This window comes from Mauremys mutica, chromosome 2 (genome assembly GCF_020497125.1).
Source record: "Mauremys mutica isolate MM-2020 ecotype Southern chromosome 2, ASM2049712v1, whole genome shotgun sequence".
NCBI lineage: Eukaryota > Metazoa > Chordata > Testudines > Geoemydidae > Mauremys > Mauremys mutica.
Genome location: NC_059073.1, coordinates 143441909 through 143469212, shown reverse-complemented (window position 1 = coordinate 143469212; position 27304 = coordinate 143441909). Strand labels below are relative to the sequence as shown.

At 41.2% G+C, this 27304-nt stretch overlaps 1 protein-coding gene across 4 annotated transcripts; it reads left to right on the top strand.

Moving 5' to 3' along the window:
• The first annotated feature begins 60 nt into the window (after positions 1-60).
• Positions 61-26527, top strand: MXD1 (MAX dimerization protein 1). 4 transcript variants are annotated; one of them, XM_045006481.1, is made up of 8 exons: positions 61-2132; positions 3926-4016; positions 4498-4657; positions 5773-5872; positions 12493-12522; positions 19060-19174; positions 21355-21514; positions 21613-26527. In XM_045006481.1, exons 3-8 carry the CDS (start codon positions 4570-4572, stop codon positions 21798-21800), a joined length of 681 nt encoding a protein of 226 aa, XP_044862416.1. In that variant the 5' UTR covers positions 61-2132; positions 3926-4016; positions 4498-4569; the 3' UTR covers positions 21801-26527. The 4 variants fall into 4 exon arrangements, with proteins under 4 accessions (XP_044862416.1, XP_044862419.1, XP_044862417.1 ...); XM_045006484.1 differs by lacking the exon at positions 4498-4657; XM_045006482.1 differs by lacking the exon at positions 61-2132 and having other exon boundaries at positions 21358-21514.
• Positions 26528-27304: the final 777 nt, after the last annotated feature.

Here is a 27304-nt window from a genome sequence, read left to right as displayed (position 1 = left end):
ATTTGGAAAGTGTGCTCATGGGAGAATTTCAACATTATAGACAGCATGGCTCCCTGAGAGAGAATTGTTTTCCTAATTTAAGATCTCTTCCCCCCTCCCCCCATCCTTACTTTTCACTTATCCCTTTTCTTACTAGTTAATAATAAAAGTTGTCCAGAACTACCGAGTAGGATAGTATAGCATAGTGTCAAAGGGTTGCAGTGAGTTTACTTACTGTTTTGGCTTGGAAAAATGTACCGTGTTGGAATAGTCTTTAGTTTTCATATTTGTTTACAGATTTCTTACTTAAAATTCTTCTTGAGGCTGATTCTTCTCTGAGCAAAGTTTGGAGGTAAATCTGGGTTATATTAAAGACCCAGAGGTGAAACATTTAAAGCCTTCCGCTTTCATTGTTTATTATGCATCTAGATTATTTTTATAAACAACCTTTTCCAAATGCCATGGTTTATTTGCTGTTCCATTTCACACACATACCAGCAGGTGGCAGCACATGCAGTGGCTGATTTCAAGAGGTAGGTTAAAACTTATTCATAGTGTAGACCACATGCCCATTTGACATAAAGTGCCTAATGAACACCTCTGTTCCCATTCACAATCATGTACACCTCTCCCATTCATGATTGCATAACGTCCCTGTGGCAAATACCGTTGTTATTGGTAAAGAAACATTTGAAAAGCGCTGCGTGTATTTTAGCTCTTCCTCGTTCAATAAGTAGTTTGTCATTCTTTGAAAAATATTAATCATGTTCTCTATTGTTCTTCATCTCCTCTCTCCAATCTGTCTGTGGGACCAGTGTGCTGTCTCTGAACCACCAGCATCTGATCCTAAACCTCCTGTGGACTGAGGTTTTGGGAACGTCTGATCAGAAGTTTGATAACTCTCACATGATGCAAATAGTTAAAATCTCTTGCATACATGTACCTTTTAACCTCCAAGACGTAGATAGCAAATAGCCTTTGCCTTAGATGACCTGTTTTTTCTTTTTTAATCAAGCTCAGTATTCATGCCTTGGCAATTGAGATCCTTTCCTAAAGCTGCTCCACTACTCCAGCCTTCACATTTTATCACATCTTTTCCTGTAGCCTCCATGACCATTGACAAGCAAAACATGATTTTATATTTTCCTTTTCCCCCAACTAATCTGACAGAGGGAACAACCCAGATTAAAGTCACATGTGCAACCCTGCAATGACCTAGAATAGCATTAGGATTTATTCAGCCCACACAAATAAATGTAGGGACCCAACACTAGCAGGATGCTAATACGCCACGCAGGCAGAAAACACTCAGGCCAAGCACAATCTGAACCCTGGCAATGGAGACTGTTGCCATCTGAAATTGGGCAGGCAAAACCCATAAATAAAAGTAGGCCAGAGCCTGTTTAAAACAGTGAATAAAGGTCGTACTGCATATGACAGAAGACTGGGGAAGTTGACAGCCTGCAGTGTAGAACTGCCAGTCATTAGATGAGGAGGAAGAAGATTTTCAAAGGCACAAATAAGTTTCAGGTGTTCAGCTAAAGCCTGTAGAAAATCTAAATCTCTAACATAATTTGTGCTGGCTTTTGAAATTTTTTCCTCATTTGGAAGATTCCGTTTTACATGAGGATGATCATATTCCCCTACCCCAAAACACAACCACAGTAGAGATGAAGATGTTCTGTTAAAGCTCATGCCTAATTCTTAATCTCAGGCAGTATTCCAGTTTTCTACTGGTCCTATGACAAACAGAGATTAAAGCAGCCTAGAGTTGAGGGCAGTGTCTTTATTCCAAGGCTTTATCCTACCAAAAGGCTTGATTAGCACAATATAGCGGAAGGCTAGGCAGAGGCCTTTTTTTGCTGACCTCCAATAAATTCCCCCTGGTTGCCTGAGCCATGTCAAGTTAGCAGGATGTGAAATAGAGTATTACTACCTTAAATCCTTAACTGATTGATTATGGAAGGACTGCTGGAGTTGCTTTAGTCCTTGCCCACACCCCAGTGAGACATGCAGGACAATGATCTCCCAGAGAAGCATCACATGATTCTAATGCACAGAGAAGATAAGTTAGTGCTTGACTAGGAGCATTTGTTTCTGCACTGGTATGGAATCCCTCAGGCAGCAGTCACCTCCCAGGTTTAGCTGAGCAGGTGACGAATTCATCTTAAAACCAGGACATGTTGTTCCATGACAACCTGGAATTAAGCTTATTCCAGGACAACCAGACATTTGCTAATGACTGGTTTTTAATCAATCAATCAATCAATGAAGAGAAGGTGGTAACAGACTGAGATACACAGGGGAAAAGGAAAAAAAACCCTAAGAATAGGTGAGGGGAGAGAGGCACAATTAGAAAAGACCATTTTGTGGGGTTAGCAAGAGTCTCAGGGGAAAGCAACTATTTGAAATAGATGAAAAATAGCAAAATGAGTCTGGAGGCAATACAGACACTGAAAAAGACCAAGACACTAAGCTTAAATAGGAGGAAAAGTGGAGGCTAGCAAGCAGGAAAGAAGGAGAAAAGGCAGGCATTGTGTTTTTGTGCAGATGTTTGCTTTAAACAGTATTTAAGTGTGACTTAATGGTAGTTCAGCTGTTTGCAGCAACATCAAACATGCTGTTCCCTGGTGTTTGGGAATAGGAAATTGAGTCTTTGTCTGTTGAAGGTTCCCCCTGCTCTTTGAAAAGAGCAGAGGTAACCTGCCTTTCTCTGGTGCTTCATCTGAATGCTATTTTCTGTGGTTGCTTTTTATGGTTCCATTTACTGATTGCTGCTTTAAAAATGGATCTGAAATGTAGTTGTCCCTCATTTACATATGGAGGTTATGGTCAGTGAGGCAAGTGTTAGCCCTCTTGTCTGAATGCTGTAGGCAAGAGAACACCTGCAAGTCACTTCTGATCATGTAAAAGTTGTTTGTGTATTTCCTTTGTACATGAAGCCATGATATGATAGGACATGGCTTGATTTACAAGAATGGAAACAAAGTATGTACAGCAATCTGTTTTATTATGTTGTCAGTTAAATGGTTGAACTACTGTTTAGATTTATATGTCAGGGTTCATGCCAGAGGAATCCTTTAGGGCCAAATTGCAAACCCCCAGTAACAGGTGATTTCTTGGGAGGCTGGTCTGTCAATATCTGTGTGTGCTAATTGTTTGAATGAATTTACCAAGTTGGAGCCTTCTCCGTGCCTATCATGTCCTGTTCTAGTGTATGCACCTTTACCAGCATAGTTCAGCTTTGCATTCTCACCAATTGTGACAGGAGCGTTTGAAGCAGCCTTTCCCCAGAGTGGGTCTGACTTTGTGCCCATGAGCATGAAGCACAGCACAGGGCAAGGAGAAGCAGCCTAGACAACCAGTTCTAAAAAAAACCTGAAGGGCTAGTGCTAGCAATGCACAAGCTGATGGGAGTTCCTGATCTATACCTAGAGAATAATAGAAAGGGAGGGATGCACTAAAGCCTTGCAAAACATCATACCAAAGCCCTCCCACAGGAGTCCTATGATGCTCTGTTGTAAAAGGATGGCGATAGCTTGTTTTTGTTTTTTTGGGTGGCCTTTTGTTTTGTCTAATCATCAGTGTTCCACTGCACATGTCTGCTTGCTATAGCCCCTACTGCATCCAACCACCTGGGCTGTCCATCTTCCTTCTGTACTCCCTATCTCTTATATACTATCACTACCTTGAATCCCTCTCTGCCCCCCTCAAATCCAGTCCTTTTCACCCCTTTCCTGCATTCCCCCTTTTCTCCCCCCTTGCACCCCTCCCTGCATTCCTCCCTTTCTTCTCCCTTTGCACCCCTTTTTGCCCCTTGGAATTTCCTGGTCCTTGCACCCTTCCTGCATTGTTGGGCTCCAAAGCCTGACACCTGGCCCCAGGGGCCTTGTCCCCGCCTCTTTGGCCTTGCTGCTCGCTGATTGGTTTGTTCCGTTGGAAGCAGCCAGTGGGCGGCTGGACGGACGGTTGAAGCTGCGAAGGGGGAGCCTTGCACAATAGAGGGAGGGCCTTTGAGAAGGCGTGACCAATCAGAGGTAAGAAACGGAGGAAGGGGTGGGGCATTGTTGGCTAAGCCTATTGGAGAAGAATAGGTGGGGCGGAACTATGAAAGTTCTAGCCAATCGTAACTTCCGAAGGGGAGAGGGGGCGGGGCTGTTAGAGCAGTTGTCCTTTTGGACCGCGCAAAGGGCGGTGCTTCCTAAGAATTGGCCGATTAGAAGGTAGCTAAGGGATGGGGCCGGCACCTAGGGCTACTGGGCCAATCAAAGAAAAGAGGCGGGCCTATAATCAGGAGGTGGGAATATGGACAAAAAGACCAATCGTAGGCGAGGATAATAGAAAGAGGCGGGTCTTTATATGAGTCGACCAATGAGAGGCCGGGACTTGTCTCTGGGTATCCAGTGAGCGCCGCGCTGGCAGGGGGCAGTGGGTTGGGTTGCGTTGCGGGGGGGTTGGTTGCCCGGGGTCTGTCAGAGCGGAGCAGGAGGGAGGGGGATAAACATTCGGGCTGTGCAGACCGGCTGTGGCAGCTGCTGCTCCGTGAGGCTCCGCGGCAGGGCGAGCGCAGGGCCCCGGCGGTGGTGTAAGATGGCGGCGGCGGCAGCAGCGACCCGGGTCTGTGTGAACATCCAGATGCTGCTGGAGGCGGCCGAGTACCTGGAGCGGAGAGAGCGAGGTACCGGCCCCCGGAGACGGCAGCCCGCCCGCCCGCCCCCTCCTCTGGGGCTCGGCCTCGGGATCCCGCCTCTTTCTCGGGGATAGCGGGGGGGGGCTCCCGCTGCGGGAAAGAGCGGGGTACCGACCCCCCCCATAGATCCCACCCCCCGGGAGAGAGCGGGGTGCTGCCCCCCCCGGGCCTGGCCCCCCCGTTGGAGATACGGGGTATCCCCCCCCGGGCCTGCCCCCCATAGGAGAAACCGGGGCCTGGTTTCGCTCCCCCCGGGCCCGCTCTCTTGCCCCCCGGCCGCGCCCCGGGAGAGAGGGTCCAGGGACCAGCCCCCAGGAGAAGGGCCTCCCCTGCGGCCGAGCTATCCCCGGCGGGGGGTGCTGACCGAAGACCGCCCCCCCCCCCCACGCCGGGGAGCCAGCGGCCTGCGCCGCTGCTTCCCCCACCCGTCGTCGGCAAAAAGCGGAACCGAAAAGAGCCGGGATCCCATCCCGAGCGCGCAGCCTCCTCTCCCGAGCGGGGACCATCGGCGCTGGCTCCCGCGCCCACCCCGAGAACAGCCAGCACCGGCTCCCCCTTTCCTTACCCCGGCTGCTGTTCCCCCTGCCCCTCAGAGCCCACCCCCGTCCCCCTCCCCCATCCGCTCTGCTCCCCCAATCGTTCATCTTGGGGTGTGGAAAGATCCTTACTCCCAGGCGCACATTGCAACTCCTGGGGCATAATCCCACCACGCACAAACGCCCTGGCTTTTTGTGTAGATCCTTCCATGGACGGGGTGTCCCCTCCAAGAATCAAGTGTTCTGGAGATTCCCATGTACGGAATGGGGAGAAAGGGACCCATCTTCCAGATCCCCACTTCAAAATCCATATTGCTTGCCCTCTGTGTGGTTTTCCCCCATGTATGGCGTGGGCTTGTCATCCCCGTGCTGGAAACAATGGATTGCCTGGCTCTAGAGGGTTTTATATAAGGCTGTGTGTGTTGTTCATCAGCAGATAACGAATTAATTTTATTGATTTCCACCTTTGGCCTTTCAAATATGTTCTCCTCCCACCCCCAAATACTCCTGGATGTCTGCATGTTTTGGGCTAACTTAGTGATCGAGTGAAATCCTGGTTTTTTTTAGAAGCCGAACATGGCTATGCCTCTATGTTACCCTACAATAACAAGGACAGAGATGCCTTAAAACGGAGAAGCAAGTCCAAGAAAAATAGCAGTAGTAGCAGGTAATGGCAAATATATGGTACTTGCATCTATGTGTGTGAGATCTGACTTATGCAGAAGCCTGTAGTGCAAAATTCTACCATTTCTAGTATGATTATAGCTCTGTGACAATGTTGGCTATGTGTCTTTTGACTTATACCTCACCATCATACAGTGGTATTTTTAATTAAAGTTGTTTTTATCAGTCATTTTTTTTTCTCACTTGACAAAGTCTTTGTGTTAACTCTGATTTTTAAAACATTCCATTTAGTAACTTATTTAGGCTTTTTACTTCTATCTTTAACATGGGAAATGAAGGTACTAGTCAGTTTCACTTTTGCTTTCAGTCAACTGTATATTTAGGCTTTTCTGCATTAACACAATGGTTTAATGTTTGGATTGCAAATACTGATGGGGTATGTCCTATTTAGTTTCAGTGCAAACCATTTGAAAAATAAAATGAGGCATGATGTGGTTTATAATAAAGGGACTATGTTGTAATTATATAATGCCTTCGTCAAATTTGGCCCAAACTTTGGTTTTGGCACTTCAAGAAAACAGAAGTATTTTTTAACACACCCATTCAGATATCTTTTTATGTCAGTGAAATAAAACTTTTCTAAAATTTATAATATTTCTTACTGAGATAGGTGTGTATACATTTAGACTATTGTGTGCATGTTTAACTGCAGTAATACATGAACATAGTCAAACGTTTTGACACTAATTACTTTCTAGGGAAACCTCTAAAGAACAGAAACTCTCATTTTTTTTGCTGTATTTGATTTTTTTCTCAAAATGTATGGAATTTTGCCATGTGACATGATAGAAGTGTTTTTTCTAAAGCTAACGTGAAAATTGAAGGAGTCTTATCTTTAATTCAAGATTTATGTGCAATGTTATACAAAATTTTAGAAAATTTGAATTTTTCACTTTAAGTGTTTGTGCAGGAATTCTTAACTAAAGCTAAATTATATGACTGAGTGCAGAAAGTGACATGGTTCTAGTTTGATACTTTGATTAAATCTTGCTTCCAGTGCCACTTCTTGTTTGACAGCCTGATTTATTTATTATTCATCTTGAAATCCATCTAGAGATTTGCTACAGATTATTAATCTTTGATTTAATATACATCTTGCTCTTGGGGCAGCTAAAAATGCTAAATCACCCAGTACTGGAGATGTTTTGCTGGGATTTAATCCATCCAAATTCATTTCAGTCCAAGCTGTTGAACTTTAAATTGGATAAGCAACTTCTGCAAGCCTTTTTTTAGTGAAGATTTGTAGGTCCTAAAGACTTGCAGGTTAAAACTGAAGTTCCGGTCTTGTTTTAGGTACTTGCAACTCCCTCCATTTAGTAGTAGTATGTATAAATGCAAACTGCTACCTTTTAGGTAATGCTTGTGCTGTGATGGAGACTCATAAAAGTCAGGAAGTTCACAGTTAAAGCTCTGTCCTTAACTCACCCTGTTTTTACTATGGTTAGTGGCCTAAGCTCAGTACGTGATGTGCACCATATGTGCTGCAATATTTAGGTACAGCATAGCAAAAGGAGGATGGAATTTCAGTGTGAACTTTGAACTTGGGTTTGTGTCCCAACCTCAGTGTTTAGAATCTTTCTTGGGCTGTAGACTGTCATTTCAATGCATGTCTAATACGGAACATATATTGACCAGTGATAGAGAAAAGTCTAATAGTCCTGATGACTCCTTTGTATCTCTATACTAAGAAGGACATATTCCACAAAGCAGATGGAAGGCCTCTCACATTTCAAGAAATTTTAGGGGTTTGATTTATTGAAGTACAGAAAGATGTCTGAAGGATGTTACAAATGCTTCCCCCCCTCCTTGTTTTTAAACCTTTTGGGCCAAGATTTTGTATGTCATTTTTTTTGAGAGGGAGATATTTTTGCAGCTGAGTACCCTAGAAATCCTTTAGAAATGGAGGTTGACAGTACAAGAGCTGATCTACTTCTTAATGTATCTAGTGAAAATTTAATCAGCATTTTTTTTCAGCCTGTTTCACAGTATTCTGTAATTACAATTCATTTTAATAGTTAAGATTGTAAAGCTCAACTTTGTAACTGACCTGCAGGAATAGTGTATTGAAAGGTGTGCAGTGTTGGCATTGGAGAGTGAGCTCTTTCTTGTGTACACATTAAGTGTCCTAAAGATCAAATCATAATAAATGGAGAAATAATACAATAGAGAGACAGCAGTGTGAGCAAATTCATCTCTAAATATCATGTGGGTGAACCTGGCCTGTTTTTAGCTGTTCTGTCTAGGGACTAAATATTTCCTGTTTCATTAGGAAATGTGAAATGACTCCTTATTTTAAACCGTTTGATTCTTTAGTTGGCAGTGTCCCTTTAAACTTTTTAATTAAGACAAAATCTGTCTTTTGTTAAAGTAATACCTAATATTACAATAGCTGAAATGTTATTGGGCAGGGGCATAGAGATGGGCAATGACTCTGTTGGACAGCTCTGTCTATAGTCAATTTCAGTCTGTGTAGTCTTTTAAGGCCTACCTGACTCTCCCTGACTTCAGTGGAGGGCAGATTACGTCTTCTATCGCCTGTTTGTGTGAAACTTTCACTGCAGTGGGGAAAAAGGCATATGTTAAATAGGAACATCTGATTGTAAAACACAGTTTGGCAAGTGGCCCCCAGGGCATGTATAATACCTGAAGCTACTTCTAATTCTCTTTTTTTAAAGATGGTTAGATTGCACGCTGACAGTTTCCCTTTAACGCTGATTGTCGCGGTGTCTTAGCTTAGCAAGAATAACTTATTTCTGGCCTACATAACAATGGAATGAGTTAATACTGAGTTTATATGGAAAATGGTGCCTCTATTTTCCTGTATCTGTAATGGAACAGGTGTTCATTAAAAGATCAAAGTTCAGAAGTAATCCTAGTTGCATGCTCAAATTCTGCATTTAAATTCTAGAATGTGATCGATATTAACAATAGTATAGTAATAAATAGGTCTGTGTGACCAGTATGATTGTTAGCTGATATTGGACAATAAAATGGTCTGTCTGTTTGTCAGGGAGAGGTGAAGAGAGGCGAGGGTATCTTTTTATATTGAGTTTAAGGTTGGCATTTTATGCTAGGTCTGCAGACCTGTCACTGTGCCATAAGCATGGTTAAGCCTGCATCTTTGGAATGGAAATTCTGCAAGACTGCTAGTCACAAAAATGTGGCAGTGGCTCCTGTAGCCAATTAGAGACTGTCTCTTTCTTTCCCTTTTGGGTACCATTTAGCTAGTGCAGGTATGGTTACTGTGCCCTTCTCTGTATTAACTTCCCGGAAATGGTCTCTGTTCATTTGGAGTTCTGAACACAGAAATTGATTGCTATCAATGTTGCTTTGAAACTGACAAACAAAACACTGACATCTCTTGAAGTTATTATGCTCAGCCTTTCCACTTCAGATACAAATTATCTGAATACATTCCAAGTACAGGAACCTAATGTTTATCACTAAGAGCTGAGAATCTTGTCTACATGGTAATGTGCAAACTATTCACGTTGTAAAAATAGAATTCACTAGCTAATAGAACTATATTTTTTAATACAAAACTTACAATTCGTAAAGTGTTCCTGGACACAGTTGAGTCCAGAGAGGATGTATTCCATTAACAAACTAGTTTTGTAACAGACATCTGTAACTTTTGGAACCAGTATTGAATTGATATGTCCTATTTATGACACAACAGCCCACTAGTAAACTACAAGTTCATTGTAATGTCTTGGACTCAGGCAGTCATAATTGGGAGGTGAGGAAGGGCTCAAACTTCTTTGTTTGTCTGGTTTTATCCAGAAGAGTTGGGGGGGGGAAGAGAGGGGAATTGGTAGAACCAAAAATATGTCTATCCTCTTCTTCAGCCATTTACTAGTACCCTAGCAGGGGAACTTGTGTCTCCATTACATGTCAGACTAGTGTGCATCCATTTAAATGATCTACTAAGAAATATGGACCTTTCATTCTTAATGGAAATCAAAATATCTTGTAATTTTTTTTAAATTTGTTTTGAAGCTAAATGTTTGCATTTCAGAACAGATCACTTTAAATAATGCAATCTGAAAGTAAACAAATGGAGCCATGTTAAAATTAATGTCATTAAAAAGGAGCGGGGAGGGGGGAATAACTTACCAAACAAAGATCAAGCTATTTTGAAATATTATGACTGAAGTTTCTATGAGGGATTGCAATCGAGTAAAAATACCAAAAATATAATTTGCAGTGACCTCAAAGTATACGTTCCTAGCATTGGTTATTTAACAATAAAATCTGCTTAATTTATTTAACAGTACAAAAAACCTTTTTGCTCTCTCAAAAAAAATATTATTTTTAGTGAGCGCAATGTGATTGAATATTCTTCATTATTTCTGAAAATCTTGGCTTAACACTTTGTGATACAGCAATTCGAAGGTCTGGTTTAGGGTTAGGGTGTGGGGGGGGGCTCAGGGTGGGGTCTGGGAGGGAGTTAGCATGCAGGAGGGGGCTCAGGGCTGGGGCAGGCAGGAGGTGCAGACAACTTACCTGGGGCAGCTCCTGTTTGGTGCAGGGAGTGTGCAGGTGGCTCTGCGCAGTGTGGCACTGCCCCCATGGCCCCGATTCCCGGAACACAGGGGCTGCAACTCTAAAGCCCCTTTTGGAATGCAGCCCTGTGAGCCTGGGCCGGAGGAGCAGGGGCAGCCACACAGCCAGCGGCTGGAGAGAAGCAGCCGCTTTTCTCCAGCCAGCTTTGAAGGGGAAAGCGCCGCTTCTTTCTGGCCTCTGGCTGTGCGGCTGCCCCTGCTCCTCCAGGGGCCGGAGGACTCAGGGCCGCATTCCAAAAGGGGTTTTAGAGCTGCAGGCCAGGGCCCCCTTAGCCCAGGGCCCTACAGCCCCTAAAGCCCCTGCGTTCCGGGTGGCCCTCCCTGCAGGGGGGCAGCTTCCCCGCTCGCTGATTCCCTCCCTCCAGCCGCCCTTTTCCTCCCCTCCCCCCAGCGGTGCTCCTCCTGCTGTACCCCCCAATGGATCATCTTGCATGCACCCCACTTTGGAGACCACTGCTCTAGAAAACACAGTTGGAAAACTGGCTCGGGCACAGGATGGAAGGCTTCAGATATATACATTCCTTTATCATGGTTGTGGTTTTTCCCTCAGGTTTTCTATCACACAGTAATGCTATCCCTGAGTGATAACAGGCATCATTTAAAGCTTTAAAGAGTAGTTGTGGCTGATTTCTGTTATGAGCATGTGTGCATGTATTAGGAGGCCTCATTTCAACATTGTCAACAGTAACTTGAAAACTTTAAATCTCTTTAGTTATTCTGAGTCCTCTTATTTATAAGAAAACCCTGCAATAGTTCTTTTTTGTTTTTTCTTATCGTTTCCCTAAAATCTTGCCGGGGGAGAAGGAAAAACTTCTGAATTATTTGCAAACCAATATAATACCAATCTAGACTACAACCTTAAATTTAATATGTCATTCTTCCATTTAAAAATGAAAAGCATTATAGTCTGTCATTAGCTTCTGGAAAAGTTTTCTACAGATATCCTGTGTTCACATACCTGATCTTCAGGATATTATTTCTCTGCAGAGCTGGTGACTTAGTGATTGAATACAGTGTACAAGTCACATGGTTCAGTTGGTATCACTCATTGGTATCCATAGGCCATGGGATCAAATCATTGCTCATTGCTGCACTGTTCAAGGTGCCATCCTTTATGAAAAGCTGGAAGCAGAAGTTAAGAATTCAATAAAAGTTAATGAGGAGTCCAGTGACACCTTAAATAATTGCAGCTTTATTTGGGCAAAAGCTTTTGTGGGTAGAACATCCCACTTCTTCAGATGCATCTGAATAAAAGTTAAGGCTACTCGACATTAGGTTGTGGTGTCCAGACTGTCTAAGCACTTGTCTGCTAGTGTTTAATTATTGTTGTGTTATAGTACTTACCTCATTATTTTGGGATATCTGATGTTAAAGGTGCTATTTAAAACCATTTTTTATTCTGCAATATCACTCTTGAAGACACAAATCATATAACAATGTTTTCAGGCAAGAGTTACAAACACCACCTAAGAGTAACAAAATTCAGGCAACTTTTCTCCATCTCTTCAGGGTTTTTTCTTACTTTGCATTTTATAGGAGTTTACATATAAAGTTGGCTTCTCACATGATGTGAATCTTTTGCACAGCAATAGGGAGAGAAATACTTAAAAATCCTCCCCAAACCACCAGTTGGCAATGCACTCAGGGGCATGTCTAAAACTACACTTAATTGATTAGATGTCAAATAGTGTTAAGATGGGGCAATTTGCCTTTCTCTTCCTATGTTAAGATAACCACATTTTTTGTTTGCACCACCATCATGCACTTGGCTTTGCAGCTCTTTCTGGGCTTATATTGCCATTTTGCTGGCAGAAAACCCATACTGTGGTGCTCCACACTTTTTAACTTTGTCCTGATTGCTTCCAACCTTTTTGCTGTCCCCATGGGTAGCTAGCAGCTTTCTCTGAAGTGCGTTAGTGGCTTGCAGCTCTTGCAGTGAATGGTTACAAAAACTGTTGCATTGATATTCTTAATCACAGTGCGTGTACTTTCTGCAGCTGACAACCACTAAATAACTAATTCCTTGTTTATCTTTCAGGTCAACACACAATGAAATGGAAAAGAACAGGTGAGTTTGTAGGATTCATTAAGTATTTGCACTAACTTTTCTATTCCATTCCCCTGCATGCCCCACTGGGATTGTCCAGATCCTCCTTTCAATGAAGCAGTAATATCAGGGGGACATGCAAGATACATCCGCAGGCAGGACTGATTCTCTGAGCAGTCTCTAAATCTAAGAGTTCAGTTTTATTGAAGTTGTTGGTTTGGTTTGTTGTGGTTTTTTTGGGGGGAGGGGGGGAGGAGAGAGGGCGGGAATGGTACCCTTGAGTATCATATAGGCAGGGGTAAGCTAAAATGTCACTTTAAACTGAAAACTGGTGTGGAAATATATCCTGCTTTCTGACCACAACATCTATCTGCAGTAAGCAAGCATAAACTGGAATGTGGGGGAGAATGGACAGTTCTGTGTGAGCTCAGGTGTGTGCATTACAGCAACTAGAGACTACTGATTCTAGGGATTATGTTTTCATCAATCCCAGATCTTCTGGGCCTCTTACCTGGAATATGTTTTTCATCCTTCAGAGTCTTAGTGCTAATCGGGAACATTTCCTTATAACACCCATGTGCAGTTATTCCATAACTGCCTTCAGCAATGTTTCTCGGACCTTTTCTTGAAGCTTCTGGTTCTGGTCACCTTCTGTCAGGGTACATAGGTCTAGATAGACCACTTATCTGATCAACTACTGCACTGTTTGTGTCCTTAGCACTACACAGAATTTAACCTGTTCTTTCTTGGCTGTTTTGACGAGGTTGTAGCATCATTAAGTCTGCCCTTTTACCCCGTATCTTGGTAAATGTACTTTGCAGTCAAGACACAGGAACATGGTTTTTAAGACTATAACACTTGAAAATTGGAGAACTTCATAAGAGGGCTTAAACTTTGTTTTCAGCTCTTTTGGCTCAATCTGCATGCTTCTTGCAGGGAGGAAGGGAGCTGGGAGAAGGGCTATTGTGTATGAACACTTACAGTTGTAAAGTGAGGTATCCTTGTGTTGGTGGTGCTTCTATAAGTAACTTGGTAGTTTGGGAAAAGAAAATGACAAGATGACACTCCCATTAGTGGGAAACCCCAGGCTACCATAGTAGTTATATGGCTTTTTTTATGATCTATTACAAGATGTAAACTGCAGATGTCTCATTAGCTAGCTCTGTCAGAGTTCAGTGTAAGCTTTTGGGTGGTTACTTTCCAGAGTCACAAAATTATCACTTGATAACCTGAGAAACTAAAGAAAATGCTTTTAAAAACTACTGAATGCATTGCATCTCTCCTACTTAGTCTGCAGTAGCAACTACACCATTGCTGTATTGAAATCCTGTTTATATTGTCCAAACAATGAAGTACAGCAAGTGTCATTTATTTTAAGCTCTTATCAGAAAGGTGATTAGGAAAACAACCAGTGTATTTCTCTGCAATATATTCTCTTTCTAAATAAAATTGTTATTCTGCCATTGTTGTACATGTAGGAATGAAACAAAATATTTTGATATCTAAGACTTTTTAACTGCCACTAGTCTCAAAAGTTAACCACTTTGATGCCTTATGGAGACTTTAAAGTGGCTCCTCAACATTTCTGTACACACAGGGTTAATCTCAAGCTGTTAGGATTTTGCAGATGTTCAAAAGTACTAGTTGTGTAGTCAACATTGGTTATCTGTTTGGAACTTGAATAGTGCGGGAACCAGTTTAACTTGATAGTTGGGGCCAAATTCTGGTTAGATACATACCACATAACATCTAAGATGAAAATTAGGCTCGTTGTTAAGCATTATCCTTAATGTAAGGAATCTGATTACCTCCATTACAGTGGATTTGAAAGGTCAATTGTCTCTGACAGCAAACTTTATTAATTGAGGAATTAGGCTTTGCCAATGGGAGAATTTTGTCTAATCTAAAAACTTCAGTTGTATTGTCACTCAGTAAAAATTAGGCTGGAATATGCTTTAAAAGAAGTTTTAAGCATAAATCTGCTTATGTAAAGTAGAAGCTGGAGCTGGAAAATCAAGGGTCATGCAGAGTGACATGCTAGATTTCTAGGAATCTCACTTGCTGTTGTACAGTGTGTGCAAACTCCCTAATGTTAAGGGTTTGACATCTAACAAGTGATTTTGAAATTAACCTGATGCCCACTACAGTCTCTCACTTAAGTATTGTGGACCATAGTTGTAATACCTCTGTAGGTACTGCTGCCAGTTCTTGTGTAACTCCGTTAAGGCAGGTTGGATAAGTCTGTTCTGAAGGTAGGAGATCTTATTTTGGGGTTGCAAACAATGTTAAGCAGGGATTCATCACTGGGCCCCCTCATTGGATTTACCCTAGGAGTAAAGATTATCCATGATTACATAAAATGCTTTCAGAACTACAGTGCAAATGATTGTTTAACTTGTAGTGTGCTTAGAGCAAGATATGCAGATAATTGCAACATCTCAATTTGAACTTCTTATGACAATTAGACATTTCAAAGACAGGTTATGTTGCAACCACTGCCAAATAATGTGACCTAAATGTCAAGATCAAAAAAGCATTTGAATAGTATTGAAACTCACCTGTCTTGAAACTATCCTCACTCCCAATATCCTAATGAAGCCATTTCCTTGAGTATCTAAACAGCTAGCTCTGCATATTGTTATCCACATGCCTGCTGTATGAAAGCAACTGGGCATTTGCCTATATGCGAGGATCAGACTAAACAGTGGGTGAGTGGGTGGGTGGGTGAGTCAGACAGACACCCCGCCCCTGTCAAAGTGCTAGAGAGCCCCTATAGTGGAAGCCGAATACTGTAGCATAGCCGTGACGAGGATGCAGCTTAACTAAATGGATTGTTTATGAATGGAGATGCGTACACCAGAGCAATTGATCTGAAACTGGCTAATGGGAAATAAACAAAGGTAGGCATAGGAAACATTTGTAAGACTGTATTTAGAGTTTACAGCTGTGTAATATTGACATGCTACAGTTGTCAATGGAATTAACATGATGGGGTGAAGTTGTTTGAAAATAGTTGGTGCACCCAGGAAGAAGTGTCAGATAAGCCTTCAATTGCAGTTGATGTCACCCTTGACAACACTAGTTTCAAATCTCCTTCTGACCAAATGCATAAGGCATCATTAAGCCTCTGTGGGCTGGAGACTTGGCTCTGGGACCCCACAAAAGGGGAGTGTCCCAGAGATGAGGCTGGAGCCCAAGTCCCAGTGTCCTCACTGCAATTTTACAGCCCTGCAGCCTGGCCCTTTGAGACCTAGTCAGCTGACTAGGGCTCGCTGCAGGTGGCTTACTGCAGTGTAGACATACCCTATGGGTGGGATTTTTCAAAAGCTCTCAGCTTTGGCTTAATTCTGCCTTGGATGTGTGGCGAGACAATAAAGGGCTTGGCTTTTTTTCCCCCCAGAGATGCTGAGTACCCATAACTCCTATGAAAAACAGTGGGACCTGTGGGTGCTTGACACTGCTGAAAACCAGGCCTAAGTCACTGGCCCAAGGTCCTATGCATGCGTGACAGAGCTGGACTGTGACTAGAACTTAGATGTCTACTGATTAGAGGAAAAGACTGGAACCAGGACACTATTCCAACAAAATGAATGTTGTGTGAAATGTCTAGTTTCTCTAAAGCTTTGTGACCAAAACACTCATCAGTCAATGCTTTTTACCTTAAATGTAAGGTTAATACTTAATGGTCAGGTCTGTATTTGAAGTGCTCTTAACACTTTGCTGACTTACAAACCTTGGATTGTAATTCGGAAGACCACGCCTCATAGTGCTGTTTCTTGTTCAGTCTCTTTCTCCTGGCTATTCACAGATTATTTTTAAGATACCTTTGGTTTTAAGAATATAATTTACACTGCCTCCTGCACAACACAGCAAAAGGCTGATCTATACTACCCCCAGAGAGCCAATGTAAAACACTTTACAGAATGAAGAGATTTAAATAGTGGTGCCCCCGGGGGGTCCGTCGGAGCAGTACTAGTCAACATATTCATAAATGAGCTGGAAAAAGGGGTAAACAATGAGGTGGCAACATTTGCAGATGATCCAAAACTACTCAAGATAGTTAACTCCGAAGCAGACTGCCAGGAGTTACAAAGGGATCTCACAAAACTGGGTGACTGGGCAATAAAAAGGCAGCTGAAATTCAATGTTGATAAATGCAAAGTAATGCATTTTGGACAACAGAATCCCAACTATACATATAAAACAATGAGGTCTAAATTAGCTGTTACCACTCAAGAAAGAGAGCTTGGAGTCATTGTGGAGAGTGCTCTGAAAACATCCACTCAATGTGCAGTAGCAGTCAAAAAAGCTAACAATGTTTGGAATCATTAAGAATGGCATAGATAAGAAGACAGAAAATATCATATTGCCTCTATATAAATCCATGGTATTCCCACATCTTGAATACTGTGTGCAGATATGGTTGCACCATCTCAAAAAAAATATATTGGAAAAAGTTCAGAAAAGGGCAACAAAAATGATTAGGGGTATGGAACAGCTTCCGTATGAGGAGAGATTAATAAGACTGGGACTTTTCAGCTTGTAAAAGAGATGACTAAGGGGGGATATGATTGAGGTCTATAAAATCATGATGGGTGTGGAGAAAGTAAATAAGGAAGTGTTAATTTACTCCTTCTCAAAACACACGAACTAGAGGTCACCAAATGAAATAAATAGGCAGCAGGTTTAAAACAAACACAAGGAAGGATTTCTTCACGCAATGCACAGTAAAGCTGTGAAACTCTTTTGCCAGAGGATGCTGAGGGCCAAGACTATAACAGGATTCAAAAAAGAACTAGATAAATTCATGGAGGGATAGAGTCCATCAATGGCTATTAGTCAGTATGGGCAGGGATGATGTCCCTAGCCTCTGTTTGCCAGAAGCTGGGAATGGGTGACAGGGGATCTTACTTGATTAACTGTTCTATTTGTTCCCTCTGTTGCATCTGGCATTGGCCACTGTTGGAAGACAGGATAACGGGGCTACATGGACTTTTTGGTCTGACCCAGCATGAACGTTCTTATGTATTAGTACTCTCTATATAGTAACTAAAAGTGGGGCTCTGTCAGTTTGGTGGGCTCTTTTGCACTGTTAAACATTTCAGAATTGAAAGGCTTTTCTAATAAGATGGGAAAGCATAACTATCTTAATCAAATATTAGCTCAACAAATACCTCAAACCTGTCTTTCAAACTGTTGCTTTTCTTAAAACTTATTTCAAAGTACTGCATACTGGGTACAGCAAGTGGATACTGTGAAGACATGTCTTGTAGCTGAGAGTAGCCATTTCTGATATAAAAGACTATTCCCCTTAACATTAAAACCTGTCTTATCCTGTAGGATCATCATTATTGTTTGTCGAATTAATCTGTTCACTGACATAGAATATCAGGGTTGGAAGGGACCTCAGGAGTCATCTAGTCCAACCCCCTGCTCAAAGCAGGACCAATCCCCAAATTCCTAAATGGCCCCCTCAAGGATTGAACTCACAACCCTGGGCTTAGCAGGCCAATGCTCAAACTACTGAGCTAAAACCTGGGGACATAAACAACCTGTTGTAGTAAATGGTGCAGAAAGGGAAAGGTCCACAAAAGCAGAATTATAGATTGTCATGAGAAATGTTTGATCAGGTCTAAACTTAGAAGTTTTGCCAGCATACCTACAATTGGGGGGAGAGAGGGAGGGGAATCATACCTCTAATTGACATACCTATGCCAGCAAAAACACTAGTGTAGATTCAGCTTATATTGACAAAAGGACTTTTGCCAATAACTAATGTTATTCAGGGAACTAGGATAAGCTATAGCAGCAAAAGCCCTCTTTTACCAGTGTAAGCTGTGTCAGATCTAGGATGATTTGCCAGGTCTTCGTACCCAGCAGTGGATGTGGCTAGAAATACTCAAGGAAGAGATTGTGTTGAATAAGGTGATGTGTACCTGCCTTACCTCACATGGTAGCACCTGCAGTAGGTGGTCACAGTAGTTACTCTACAGAAGGGTAGGGAAACTATATACCGCTTGAGCGCTAATTGGGGGGAAAAAACATTGACATGTATTGGGCTTTACATGATGTGCAATGTGATGTTGCTCTTCCTGTTTTCATTTTTAATTATACCACCTTAATGACTGATGTAGTTCTTGCATTTTAATATGCACTGAGATGGTCATGGATATAACGAGTTGTATGTTGAAATTTTTCTCCAGCTTGTCCCCCTGCTGCTTAACATTCTCAGTGTAATTTACACTTACTTTCTTCCAAGCCATTGTACCTCTGTTTCTGGAATGCTAGTGCTTCATAGTACAGCTCTAAGGGAGAAAATGCATCTGAAATTATGCCAGGATGCACTATTCATCTTCCAAAAATAGAAAGTAATGGAAATCCTTATTCTTCCAACCCCAATTACCAACTGCTGTTGTCACCAATTGTATTATTTACGGTTGTTATATTTGCCATAGCTGCTTGCAGATGAGGTGCTCTTGAATGTTGCCTAATCCTACCTAGTTGCTGTTGACCACAGAATGAATATTTAGCATGATGTATGAACTTTGGATTTTACAGACGTGCTCATCTGCGGTTGTGTCTGGAGAAGCTGAAAGGGCTGGTACCACTTGGGCCTGAATCCAACAGACATACTACACTGAGTTTACTAACAAAAGCTAAATTGCACATAAAGGTGAGTTCATGCTAGTTTAATCATGTAAGTGAGCATGCCAAGTATTACTGAATAAAGTGCTGTAAAAACTATTGCTTGACAATAAATTGTGGATAAAATCCTGCTTCAGGACCAGTTCCTTAGTCCTTCTGAAGGTCTGTCTCCTGCAAACAAGAGAAGTAATCTTTAAACACATGACTGAAATGACATAGGGATGAAAGTGACAATGATTGTTCCCCAAAATAATTTCCTGCTGATACTTTTAGTCGCAATCAGTGAAGATCAGATCTGTCTAGAAGTTTTTAACTTAATTTCTGTCTCTCCGGGGGGTCTAAAAAGTGTCTGCTGGGTGGACTGCTTCTTACCACCAGCTGTAGCTGGACTGGTCAATGCTTAAAGTAGCAGGGTGAAGTTCTATGCTACTGCCAGTGAAGAGATGGGAGAAAAAGTTCCCAAGAGGGTCACTTTTGTGGGTTCAAAAAGCTTCAGCGCTATGGACAGTAGAAACCCTTTGATCTTGACTCAGATGCTAAGATTAGCCTTTATTCTGACCCTATAATGGTAAATATTTAAAGTTGTTGGGGTTTTTTTATACTTTTGTTGAGAAACATCAGTCTCCTGATGTTGTGATTTGTCTCTAGGAAAACACTGACACACACTGAAACATGGAATCAATATGAATTGCATACCTGAAGACCTTGCTGTTTAAAGGAAGAAATATCTTATAGCCAAGAGTTAAGATATAACAATACTAGCTTTACAATAGCATCCTGACAGGAAGAAAAGGCTTTGATTTCTAAGCTAATTGTGATGCTGTAACTTAGATGCTAGTTGGTTAACATTTTTCAGAGATGCTAACATGGTTAAACTGACTGACAGGCTCAGCTGTGGACTCAGGCTATTATGAATCAAGACTCTGTCCTTGTATACCAATTTTTTCTCATCACAATTATCAGTGGACACGATTTTAATGTTACGTCTCACATATATTACTGTAGCATCCAGAGGCCTGAGTTGGGACCTTCATACTGTTGGGCATTGTACAAATATAAAATCTGTGCCCCAAAGAGTTTCTCAATATTTGTACTGTTCAGTAGGTTTAAAAAAAAAAAGGCAAATATTTAACTTTCAGTTGAATGGTTTTGATATCTTTCCTTTGCAATACCAAATATTTTTAGAGTACATAGTATTGTTAAGTGGAAGATAAAGGGGGTGGCACTGAGGGACTTGGTTGGCGTCAGTCTGATTACAAATAGCTAGCTATCAAATACTTGGAATGTATATTAATAGGATTGAGATGCTGCCAGATAATTGCATAAAAACAATTTTGAGAGGGAAGCATTATTTATACACATCCCCATGTGGCCATTAGATAGTTCTAATCCAGCGATAGCTCAATCCTAACCTCTTAACAGTGCCCTGTGAGATCTGGCTCCTGCACCAAAGCCCAACAGAAAAAAAAAACTTCCCTTGTTGTGGCCACTCCATGAGAACACCCAAACTTCGTTTCTTTCCCACTGTCCAAGTAAACAGGAAAAGTCTGCTTCTGTAAATTCTAATGAACTCTGTTTACTTCCAATGTACTGTGATGAGAAGGATGGGGTTAAGGGGAGGGGAGAGATGAGTTGTCTTGGGTTCAAAGGGTTCCTGCTCTGGATAAGCAAATGTGCATTTGGTATGTGAGGCATTTGGAATAACTTCAACTTTGGTGTTGGTTTTGAAAACAGCTTTAACTGGCCGTCACCCTTATTGGTGACCAAAGTCTTGTTTGGTTGAGATGAGTAGAGATGCTCACAGTGCATATGACAGCACAGGATGATGCTCTGTGTACAGATGGTAACACAAACCTCAAACCTTTAGCAAGTCTGAAACTCTGACAGCACAATTAAGGGTCTAATAAAGCAGATATATTTTCACTTGAGCGATGTGCTTCAATTGTTTTCCTTTTAAAATTTTCTTTGGTTCATAACTACCTCTAATACATATTCTTAAAATGTGTAGAACATGCTGACCTAGATTCAAACGCAAGTACCTGTCATCAGTCACCTAAAGCCATAGTTAGGTGCCTAAGTGACCTGTATTTCAAAGGTGCTGAGCACCCATGTCTGAAAATTAGGCCACTTGCTTAAGTGTGTGAGCTTGTAAACGTTGGCCTTAGTCCATAATGTCCAGAAGAACTAACAATGCCTTTTAACCCACAGAAGCTTGAAGACTATGATAGAAAAGCAGTACACCAAATAGATCAATTGCAGCGAGAACAACGGCATCTGGAAAGGCAACTGGAGAAGCTGGGCATAGAAAGAATAAGAATGGACAGTATAGGATCTACTGTTTCTTCAGAGCGTTCAGATTCTGACAGAGGTAAGTCACCTCAGTTTGCTAAGAATATTTATACTTGTAGCTGAAACCTTAAAATGCTTTTATCAGGTTGTTCCAACACTACTTTCTTTTGCTTACAGAAGAAATTGATGTGGATGTCGAAAGCACAGACTATTTAATGGGAGACCTAGACTGGAGCAGCAGCAGTCCTAGTGATTCGGATGAAAGAGGAAGCATGCAGAGCGTCTGTAGTGATGAGGGCTATTCCAGCTCTGGCATTAAAAGATTAAAGCTGCAGAACAATCACAAGCCTTGTCTCAATCTATAAGAAGCAACTCAGTAGCTGTTCCATCCATTGCAGTTTCCCTGTTGGATCTTATTAGGTAGTATATTGGACCGTCCCACAATTCTCTTGCACGTAAATTTAATGTACCACCAACATTAGCGAAATCAGCTTTGCCTAAGTCCTGAAACAGTGCATAGGGTTGTGGGTTATAAGCTACTCTCTGGAGCACGCATCTGATTGCATCCACTAGCTTCTCTTTCTGTCAGTAAACTCATCTCTGTGAGACTGTACATTCCAACCAAATTTTGAAGTACCCAAGAGTATTTTAGCAGTAATAGAGAGCTAACCCCCCCCCTTATTTTTTTGCCTTGATGTTATTGTCTAGTATTCTAGACCTACCTTGTCTTTGCTTAGCAACATAATGTATCTAATATCCAGAACTAGTGGCTAAACATAACTTTGTTTTGATCAACAATCTGAAAGGGGAACCCAACTTCCTCATAGTACAGATCTGGAAATGGGTGGACTAAACTTTCAAAAGTAGAGGGTGGAGTATTTTAGCTGTCCTGTCTCTGATACTTGTGAGAATTGTGTAGCAGAATCTCAAACTTGCTTTGGAAATTTACTCCTATTTATTATGGGTATTGCATTTTTAGTAGTGTAGCTGTATTACCACCTGACCCAGTCCTCTTGACCTAACTCATTCAAAGCTCCCATTGACTTAAAGTTCAAAGGGCTGTATATTTGCAGCCTTTACTTTCAAGAGTAACCCCATTGAACTCTGTCTCAGATAAGCAGCCAGCAAATGACAGTGGGAGTTTTGACTAGCGCAGGACAGTGGGACCAATTTTGGGACGTTCTGAGTAGTTCTTGGAAGATTGTAGGCAATCGGCACCTCGCAGGATTGGGCTGCAAGACCTTGGCAACACAGATACGCTGCTCCACCTCTTGCAGATACCTTGGTAGGATGTCTTCAGCCTTGCACATCCCAGTTTCTTTAATACCTAAACCCAAATGGTACTATTTCTCTAGTGCAATTTATTGTGACCTCATTGCATTACAGCTGCATATTACTGTTCTAGGCAAGTTTTCCTAGAAGTTTGTTCTTGCTTCTCATCTCTGGGACAATTCTTTTCTACCTCAGAGAGATGAACAAAGATTATCTCAATCCCTTTAGCACAAAAATAATTATGCCTCATTTGTTTCTATAAGCAATGCTTGGTCCTCCTCAAATCTGTTTTACTACAAATTTTAGCAATAACTGAGTGATGAAGCTAGCTGTGGTAACCTTGGGTGTCAGTGATTGGGCACATTTTACAGGATGTTGCTACTACTACCTTACTACAATTATTCAGTGAAGTGCTATTTGCATTAAAGCACTTCCTCACCGGGTTGAATTATAAGGCACTCTAAAACTGGCTCATAAAAGATTTTGTTGCCAGCTTAAACCTTAATATTTTCCCCCAAAAATATGGTTTTCAACCTTGCAACATGTTCATTTAAGCTAAATAGAGCACATGTAAATGTACATAATACACATGATCTATAAATAGTATTTATTCATTTTATATAAAATTAATGTAATGGAGATACATTCTTATGCCTTTGTGCTTTTATAGATGTTCTGGAAACTTTGTATGTAGAGGTCTGCTAACAGAGAGAGAAATATATATAGAGAGAGAGGGACAGATTTCTTCAGTCCTCTTTCCTTGAAACATTTTAAGGTCTTTATATTCAGCCCACTTGGCAAACTCCTCACAATGACTATTCAATATTTGATTCTGGTAATACAACCAGCTGGTACAAGGTGACCAGAGAAGCCCTAATATCCAACAGAGCAATTTCACTATATAAAAGGGCTATGTAGCTTATTTAGTGATGGTCAACAAAAGTGGGCTTTCACACTTGCCTGCAGTCTTTAAAAATGCAGTTCACGAGACTGAACTAGTCAAGCTGCCAAAAGCCACTAAGACACTCTGTAAAGTGCAAATGAGCAAACTATATAAAATTTAGATTTTGTTTTCTTAAAATATCCTCAAGCTATTTTTGGATAATTTGAACGCTTTTGAAAAAAAGAAAAGATGGGAAATGGGGCTAGTGGATTGCTAAAAATCTCCAAAGTATATTCTCTTTGTGTGTGCTATGTTTAAAAAAAAAAAAAAAAAAGGAAATTTTTTTAAACAGCTGGAATTTTCAGATGTCCAGCAGATTTGCACTGAACTACAACTTGTATGCCTTTTGCATTTGTAAGCCTGCTTCCTGAGTACAAGCAGAGAATCTTCAGAGAGCTAGCTCAAAACCTGTAAACTAGAAAAAATGTTGAATATCTGCACTTTGAGGTCCTTTGCTCAATATGTTTTTGCTTGAAACCTCTTGCTTTTCCCCCTTCAAATAAATGTTGCATAAACTGCCTCACAAAACCAAACCTAGAGTTGCAGATATTGCTACCTTTAAAAAGGTAGCAAAGTAACTTTAGATATTTGGAAAGTGTTGGAGGGGTATATTTGAAATATTAAATTGTGTATTTTGTATGTTTTTTTTTTAATTTAGAAATACTGAGTCTTAAGGCTTCAGCGTAATGTGTTTTTTAATTGTTGTGCCTTTGAGTTAACTACATTCTTTTCTTTTCTTTTTTTTCCCCCTTTGGTGAAATATTGAGTGTTTTTGTCCCTATATAAAACAGTAATTATTTGACCTTTGCACTGTTTGGATGTGGTCCTCTCAATTTTGATGGCATAGAAAATGTTGAACTTTGAAAATGATGCACTAATGTCAAAACTGACACAAGGGTATACGTGGTGTCTTTTCCAAAACTCTAGGCAGGTGCAGTAAATTTTGCTACTGTGGGCTCCAAGGCCACTTTTGTATTGGCTAGGACCATCCTTGGCAGCTTCAAATCTCTCTGGTCCTCTTTGCTAGTCAACAAGCCCAAGCCTCAGGCAGCTAAGTCTACTTCCAAGGCTGCTGAAATGGTAGCATTTTTCTCTGTTTTGCCAGCCTTTTCCTCGAATTCACTGATCCACCAGCATTATTACTAAATAAGCTGCAGAAAATAAAAAAAAAATTGTAGATTGTTAAGGGAGTGAGGGACTACTCGTATATTCCAAGTTTACGATTGATAGTTGCACAGATGTGTGTGAATATAAAACACACTTTTTCTTGTGAAAAGGGCAGATTAAAAAGTACTGCCATCAGTAACTAAGTTTCAGTGAAAATGATGAAACCAAGCACACACTCAATTGGAAGAGAAATCAGAAACTCTTGCACTTAGTAATCAGAGCAGAGGAAAAAAAATTTGCAGTAACTTATGTGTTAATGATGGTCTGTCTTAAACATCCTAAAGTACTGTTTGTATCTATTGAGCTTGTTTTCCTGAGTGTTGAGCACCCAGAATCTAATTTCTTCTACAAAGCAGAGCTTTCAACTCTTCATGGTGCTGATAGTCACATCTTGTGAATTTCCAGGGTTGTTGCTAATACCAATTTATGATGAAAATTCAAAGAGCACTTTTTTGAGCAGCACTGTAGGTGCCACTAACTTCACAACATCTTATAAGATGATCTGAAACACTTTAGAGCTCTGGACGTTAACAGGCCATGGTCTGCCAATTGCCACACTAGCACTTTGTTCTCTAATAAGGCACTTCTCTCTCCCGGTCCCAAACCCACTACAGCTCTATATCGGCTCTGAAAACAAAAAGAGAGCCCTATATCTGATCTCACTCCAGAGCTATAAATCTGTGCATTAGGCCTACCAACCTAGCTAAGAGAGAGCCTTATGTTATAATGTATGGTGGCTTTCTCCCTTGCTCATTCGAAGTGTGTGAACTAGATGAAACAGGCATCTGAAATACTATCTAGCAATACGTTCGAGCTTTGAGTTCTTTTGCCCCTTTTGTAACAAATTTCAGGTTTTGACACTGTAATGTATTGGGAAGAATTCTGCTTTTGCCAGGCTATGTATCTGCTCCCCTGAAAGTGTACATTCTGTTGCTTTTTTTTATTGCTGCTTGGTCTGCAAGTTGTTTATACTGTCTAGTAGTAGAAACAGGTACCTCAGTCCCAAGCATTACTGAAACATGCGACAGCTGTGTGAATAGCTAGCCGAGTAGACATCTCTGGGGTATGGAAGAAATCACCAAAAAATTCCATTCAAATGTCTCTATGCTATAGCCAGTTTTTAAAAAAAAAAATCTGGGGTGTAATGAACTTGATCCTTCATTTTTATTTATTTGGAAGAAGGTTTTTTGTACCATGTTGTTCAGGTGAAAGGCAGCTCTACCCAGTTGCTGTTTGCTGAATAGCTGTTGTATGACTGCAAAAAAAAAAAAAAAATTCCAAGTACCTATATCTTCTAAAGTGCCCAAACCTTAAGTGACGTGGGGTTTTGACCAGTTCTATTTGAGTTGTTTTTTCTTCCAAATTGATAAAAGAACCAAACTTGCCTATCTCCCTTTCTCAAGTTGGTGCTCTTAGCAACACTGTTGTTGAACCATCAGTTTTATTTTTGGCAGTCTTCCAAATAGTAAACGGACTAAACAGGGGAGCAAGCAGATGAGAGAATATGAATTCTGTTTCCAGATGTTAAGTTCCTAATGTAAATACCACATCATTATGAATCCTGTGTCAAGACCATATAATGGTGCTTTTTATTACAGTTAGCACATGCATTTTTAGAAACTACATGTTTTAGAAGACCTTGCTGTGTATATGTATACTTCTGTATTGTTCAACTGTTAGATAATAAATTATTTCATTACTAAAGAGAAACACGTCCTCCCTGTGTTCTTCTGGTTTGACTAGAAAATGCCTCGTGGCATGAACAATTCCACTGATTTGTCAGGTACCTTTCAGTAAATGGCAGTCAAAATGTTACGAGCAATCTAGTGATGAAACTCATTATGGCCTCTTGGGCACCCAGAAATTGTCACCTGGAATCACATTATTCACTTTTGAAAACAGTTTCTAGGAGGCAAGAAATTAGTAGGTGGAAAAGGCTTAAAGTTATTCCCTTCCCTTTCCATTTTAATGACAGTAAGGGGAAGAATAACCTTTAAATGTTGCCTGCACTAACTCTTTCGGCTTCCCTTTCAGTAGTTTGTTCCCCAAGAGCTGCTTCCAGTTTTTTGTACGAAACCTCAATTTTGAATACTGAGTGTCCTCAGTTGAGATTGCTCAGAATGAAGTGAGCAAAGTGCTTGAGAGGGCCACAAACAACTGCTGAAGGGGAAGGGCTGTCTAGAACTTTCTCCCCTTCTGTTCAGGCCTACACACGCTGTGGCTGTATGCATTAATGTTTTCCAGCCATACAGTGTGAAGGGGGCGTGGCTTCATCTCTGCGATGGGGTCACCATTGTGCATATTGGATAGTTGTGCAGGAGTGTGGCTTCATTGGAAAGTCCCGACTAGGTAGCGTCCAACACTGGTGGGTTTGGCACTCTACAAAAGAGCACTCTGGAGCTCAAAAGCTTTTCTCTTGCATCACCAGAAGCTGGTCCAACAAAAGATATTACTTTTCCCACCTTCTCTGACTGTACAAAATAAGAT